This window comes from Salvia splendens, chromosome 4, assembly GCF_004379255.2.
Source record: "Salvia splendens isolate huo1 chromosome 4, SspV2, whole genome shotgun sequence".
Lineage (NCBI taxonomy): Eukaryota > Viridiplantae > Streptophyta > Magnoliopsida > Lamiales > Lamiaceae > Salvia > Salvia splendens.
In genome coordinates this window covers 9,305,562-9,312,223 of record NC_056035.1, presented here as the reverse complement: position 1 = coordinate 9,312,223, position 6,662 = coordinate 9,305,562, and the positions used below count along the sequence as shown (strand labels likewise).

Below are 6,662 nucleotides of genomic sequence, written 5' to 3'. Positions count from 1 at the left end.
CTTCAAAATTCTTTATTTTTATTTTTTGGTTTGATTCGACTAATCCTGCTTGATCCGGTTTATAAATTAAGGTCGAAAGTCTCCTAGTGAACCCATGACCTCAATCAAGGTCACCACAGCTTCGCGCTACCAACTATTTCAAAATTAATTAGTGGGTAAAGAATGATTACATCAAAATAAAATGGGACAGTGATTTCTAAAATATTAGAAAAATGAATAAAGAATAAAAAATAAAAAATGGTGGTTCCATTTATCCATTGTTTTGTCCATTTCATAATACCAAACAAGCAAGTAGCAACACCACCACACCCCAATCCCCACTAGCTCCCTTACCACCTAACACATCATACATCATCAAGGATTAAAATATACTTATTTGGGGCTGATCTAATTAATTATCCTATAGAAAAATGCATGAGACAAACAAACAAATACATACACACACTCATGAGCACTTGGCCAAAGCAGGTAAGACTGCATTTAAATACTCCTTCAATAGGCTTCACTCGTCTCTTTCTAAGGATGTTTACCGCTGTTCTCTTCCTCTACGTTTCTCTCTCTCAGTTGCAGGCTCATGTTGATAAGAGAGGAACAGACAAAATGCAGATAATGAGAATGATTATATCATTATTGTATTGATTAAGCATGGATGCAAGTCCTTGTTTCTGTCTGCTACTAATAAACATTTATTATATATATATATATATATATATATATATATATATGAGAATAACGCTCCCCTATATAAGATGAGACCCAATTACCTAGTAGCTAGCCAAAAAGCATGCAAAATATCATAATGCAGTCCAACTTTGTTGAGGATTTCGGAGAGGAAAACCACTTCCAACCTCACAGCCCTACCGACACAGCCGGCGACGTCTCCAACTCTCGCCCCCTCAGTACGTCGTCGTCCAAGAAGAAACGCAATCTCCCTGGAAATCCAGGCAAGTCTGCACCTCATTCTGGATTTACTTCAAACATTACTATATCCAAAACATTGTACCTAATTTACATAAACTTAAACAACAACCACTAAGGAGTAGGAGGGGCTGAAGCCCCCATCAATGTTTTTTTTTGTAGATCCTGATGCAGAAGTGGTGGCCTTATCACCGAGAACTCTAATGGCGACGAACCGGTACATTTGCGAAGTGTGCCACAAAGGATTCCAACGAGATCAGAATCTGCAGCTGCACAGGAGAGGCCACAACCTGCCATGGAAGCTGAAGCAGAGGCCTGCCACACAAGCCAAGAAGCGGGTCTACGTCTGCCCGGAGCCCAACTGTGTGCACCACAACCCTGCCCGCGCCCTTGGCGACCTCACTGGCATCAAGAAGCACTACTGCAGGAAGCACGGAGACAAGAAGTGGAAGTGTGACAAGTGCTCCAAGCGCTACGCTGTCCAGTCCGACTGGAAGGCGCATGCCAAGATCTGTGGCACCCGCGAGTACCGCTGCGACTGTGGCACCATCTTCTCACGGTAAGTGAAAAATGCTCCACTTTTTTATATACTCCCTCATTCCCATCATAAGCGACTCGTATTCCTTTTTGGGTACTCATTTTTTAACAAAACAGAACACAATTACTCCCCTTTCTCACCCCACTTAACTTTTTAAACATAATTTTCTTAAATCGCGTGTCCAAAAAGAAACGTCTCACTCATGACAAGACTAAGGAAGTACTATTAGTTAATATAGAATGGTATGACCATGTTTGAGCTCCCTTTAAGCTATACTTTTGGCTCGGCCACTGGCAGGAAGGACAGTTTCGTGACTCACAGAGCGTTCTGCGACGCTTTGAACGAGGAGAATTATATGGCGAAGCATAACGCTGGTGAAGCAATGGTGCAAAACCATGCTGAAGAAGTCATGTCTGCTTCTGCAGATTTATCATGTCATGAACCATTGTCATTGAGCACGCATGGGATGATGATGGCCGGCAGTTTCAATCCATTTTACAGTCCAAGAACTCTAAAAGCGGCCGCCATTGGGGGACTGAGTAGTCCCCCTTTAGCAGCAAACTCTTCTTACACATCAGCAACTGCGTTGCTGCAGAGGGCTGCACAAATGGGCTCAAAAACCAGTGACGGTACTTCTCTGTCTCCAACTCTTCTTAGAGGATTCACAGGCTACCTCACTCAAACTCGAAACATCGCAGACAAGGGCTCTTCTGAGGCTGGTTTCAATGCAGCCGCGCCCCTAATATCCACTGCTTCGAGTGGAATGCTTAGAGGTGATGTTGCAGAGATGGGCTTATATGATCTTTCGGTGTTTATGGGTTCATCAGGCGGCGGCCATTCCACCGGGCTAGTTCTCCAGGAGCAAGAGAAGATGACTGTTGATTTCTTGGGAGTGGCACCTCCAACTTTTTCGGGTGCAACAGAGTATGAGGATGAAAGGCAGTGCTTAGAGGATGTGCATTCCCAATGGTAGTTTGATCAGGAAAGACGACATAAAAAATGATACTCCTATAATATCACAATGAAAATTCATGTCCATAAAAAGTCGGGAATCCTAATCAATATAATCAATGTCTCACCCTAATTCTAGCAATACAAGAACACGATAATGATGAATGATGTAGCCTATGTTCTAGTACTTCCTAACACAACAAACTTCAATGTGTTTTCTCTTTGGAAGATCTGGCGACAATAATATAAGAAATGGTGGTTCTTAATTCTTATACCAAGCAACAACTGAAAAGATACCTTGGTCATATCAAATTTACCAGGTTCAATTCAATCCTACTTGTTTTCCTATCACAGCATGAATATTCACACAGAGCCATATCAAATTTATCAGGATCTAAATCGCTAATTCACCATACGAAAAGGGGTGTGAAAATGAAGAAATGCAACAAACATTTCTACCTTTCCGGGATTGATAGACACATGCAGTCGAGAGCTACTGGAATCGACAGCACAGCACGGATGATTGCAATTTAGGCGAATACATGATCAGCACTGTCCAAATTTTCGCATCGCAAAATGAAAAACTCCAGAAAAAATGGAGTGCCAAATTCGGAGGCGTGGAAGGCAAAGGCTAAAAAAATGAGGAAGCAATAATCCCCATAAAGTTAAGCAAATTTGGTATGATATTGAAGCGTAGTAATATGATCCCCCACTCTCAATCGGTTAAAGACAGTAAATCAAATCAAATTCTAACTGAAAATACATAGTAACAAAAATAATACGGAGTACTACTATTTTCTAGATCCATTCATAAAATTGTCAATATGCTGCTATGGTGTTGTTGTTACTCAGCCAAACTAACCATATTTCTTTGGCGAGATAATCAAATTTAGATTTTATATATATCTCAAAGTTGTATCTCTGTTTTTGGCGAAAATCAGTTTTGTAAATATCTTCAATACGCTTCTTACTTTCTCCATCCCAAATTAATCAGTATTCTTTTTAGAATATCTTGGGTCAAATGAGTCATTTTAACTTTGCAAAAATCAATCATTTTAATCACCCAAATCCACCCCAAAAAAAGGAAGAACTAATCATTATTTACAAATAAATATCTTCATATGAGTGACTCTCATATAGTCATATTCACAACCTAAAATAAAAATCTGGTTATACATATAACGAGGGGGAATAAAGTAGTGTGCTTTATCTTATATGATGCATGAATGGAGCAACATAATGCAAATTGGGGCTTCTAAACTAATTTACTCACATGCTTAAAGAGTTAAGTGCACCTTTATTATCAGCTTTCACCCAAATCAGCTTTTTAAATTGATAAAGTTTTGTAGTTGTTGGAATGTTGCATCTTTCTCTTTTTTGGGAAAATGACCACAACAGTTGCTTCTCCGCTGTAAAATTGTAATGCACTTTCACCCAACATATTTATCTTACCCTATAAGCAAACTGAAGAAGACCTCAGTTAATTACTTATCAGAAGTATTATTCTTTTGAGTAGGAAGTTAATTAATTTATTACTAAGGGGTATTAATTAGTTACTAATTACTTATTAGATTTTCACCAATCGGCGTACTTGCTCTATAAATTTAATTAAATAAGAGAATAAGAGATGCTTAGCTTGTTGAACCGCAAATACACATCCCAGTGACTCGACCTGCAAATCGGAGTAGTACTTAAGAAGATATGCAAGGAAAAAGATAGATTTTTCAAGAATTTGCATGTTTGTCACAATAATTTGTGGAGATTTATTCAAACTTAATCAAATGTGCAAAATATATAACTTTCCTCTGCAACAACCTAATGGCAAAGTACAAAACAGGCCTTGTACAATTACAAGAAGCCTCAATTTCTTCTTCTAGCTAATTGAGTTGCACCAGTTAATTTGATTCTATATACTTAGTATGTAATGACACAACGGCATACATTTCCAACAAAATGGCAAGTAATTTAATAGCAATAGAGATTAATTATGGGATAAAACAAATTGATGAAGCGGATAACAATTTCCTTAGAGTCGAAGAAATCTTTCTAAATAAGTCCTCCCAAGAATCCAGTATGATGAATACTTAATGTTTAAAATTCATAGGAAGATGGGTTGAAGTTTCTACCAATTTGTATAATGAGGGCAGCCGGCTTAGCTCATTGCTTTTTCACTTTTGCAAACAAATTAAGAAACAAAAAGCTCATGCATTCATCACACACGCATCTTAGCCCCACTACCACACACACTCAAAAAACTCAAAACTATATATATAGTGACCACTCCTTTAGCAAGTCAGTGTTGAGATAGATCACAGAGTAATTAACCATGAAGGAAAAAAGTTCGAGGTTGAAGCAGCTGATATCAATGGTGAGTTGTATGACCAGAGCCAAATGCATAGCCGTCAGAAGCAAAACCGACGCCATGACAGAGCGCCTCATGCTCACATCGCTCACGCTTCTCTCCAAGAAGAAGAGCTTCTCCATCGCCGCCAAGATCAACCACATTTTCCACCACCACGAATCTGGCGACGAAATCGACGACGATGATCCAAGCAAGGCGATCGTCCTCTACAGCAGCGACTCCGCGGCCAGCTGCTGCAAAGACATCAGCGGCGGATGTGAAACTATACGAGAATTCTACGGCGGCGACGACGACGACGATGATGATAAATATCCAGATCTGAGGCACTCGTTGTTCGAGGAGGAGGAGGAGAAGGAGCTGGCGGAGCTGCTGGATGATCCGAATTCGTCGATATCGGCCATAGATATGGTGAAGAATTCCAAGGAGAGCGGCGAGAGTTTCAATCTGGAAGATGATATCAATCAAGTGGCGGATTTGTTCATCACCAAATTCCACAAGCGGATGCGCTTGCAGAAGCTGCTCTCATTCAAGCGCTATCAGCAAATGCTCGACACCACTCATTCTACGTGATCCTACTATACATTATTATCTTTAAATTTGTTAATTACTACTACTATTAATTGTCGATGCGAGTGATACATGCCACGCGTATTCATTTTGTGGGAATTGTTAATCCGCTACTATCTCAACCAGTGTATGCGTGACTACATAAAAAAAATAATTAATGTTATTTTTTCTCACAATAATCCGTTTACCGTCTTCCATACGGGCATCCGAAGTGGTGCGGATGTCCCGACAGAATTCTCCGCGGAATTCCCAAAAACACCTCCTGCCACGTCATAAGGACTTCTCACTGCTTTGCCACGTCATACGGAATTCCCACTGCAAAGTGGTGGAATTCCCTGCGGAATTCTCACTGCACAGTGGTGGAATTCCCTGCGGAATTCCCACAACAAACAAAATTCACAAATTAACAAATTAAACACTTTCCTGAATTAAACAATGTACGGAATTAAAAAGTTCGACACGAATACGGAGAAAATTCAACCACTTTATTTAAAAAAACATACTTGATTAAAAAAAGTACATTATTTTTGAAATAAAAATCGGCTCCTCACTCCTCGGATTCCCCGCTGTCGGTTTCCTCGCCGTCCCCGCCGCCGCCCCTCTCGCCGTCCCCGCCGTCGCTATCCGACATCGCGTCGAACCCCCACGTCGCGGCGCATACTGTTGAGGAGGGGTCTAAGCTTCCGCTTGTAGTGGGGGTCAGTCGCTTGGCGCCATTCCTGCATCCCACGTAACAATGCGTCATGTGCGGCGATGCGGGCATAGGAGGGGGTTCTCGGGATCCGGATAATTTTGGGTGGGTGTTGCCGATTGGGCCTCGGCGGATCCGCTGGGACTTCCTCTCGACAAACGCGCAGCGGACCTTTGCCCAATCGGGCGACGGCGGCGGGCCGAAGATGTGGGAGTGGGGAACTCTGCATCGGTGGGGGGGGAGTTCAGCGAAACCAGCACTGCTGGTGTACTCTCCGGATGCGTTGATCCTCGTTCGCTTCGGCCAGCCGGATTCCACACCTGCAGTGAACTTGGGCGAATCCTGCACCGCGAGATACACCTCCCAATATTTGAATTCCCCGAAGCCCTTTTCGGAGTCGGGGAACTGCTGGTGAGACAACAGCTTCACATCCTCGGCGGACATGCCGCTGGTTGCAGAGCGGAGGTTGTTTGTGTAAATGTCGGCAAATCGGCTGAGCGGCTTCTTTAACCGATCCCATTGTTTCCGGCATTGCTCCGAGCTGTGGAGCTTCCCCGTTGGCGGTTTGAACTGTAGGTAGCCCTGGCTAATACGCCACCACATCCGATCGATGTGCTGGTTCACCCCGACGTATG

At 42.2% G+C, this 6,662-nt stretch overlaps 2 protein-coding genes across 2 annotated transcripts; both read left to right on the top strand.

Annotated features, from left to right (window-relative positions):
- Positions 1 to 329: 329 nt before the first annotated feature.
- Positions 330 to 2,617, top strand: LOC121798409 (protein indeterminate-domain 12-like). The gene is made up of 2 exons (XM_042197395.1): positions 330 to 1,477; positions 1,754 to 2,617. Exons 1-2 carry the CDS (start codon positions 1,065 to 1,067, stop codon positions 2,427 to 2,429), a joined length of 1,089 nt encoding a protein of 362 aa, XP_042053329.1. The 5' UTR covers positions 330 to 1,064; the 3' UTR covers positions 2,430 to 2,617.
- Positions 2,618 to 4,733: 2,116 nt separating this feature from the next.
- LOC121800613 lies at positions 4,734 to 5,339 on the top strand. Its single transcript, XM_042200144.1, has one exon. It carries the CDS (start codon positions 4,734 to 4,736, stop codon positions 5,337 to 5,339), a length of 606 nt encoding a protein of 201 aa, XP_042056078.1.
- The last annotated feature ends 1,323 nt before the right edge of the window (positions 5,340 to 6,662 follow it).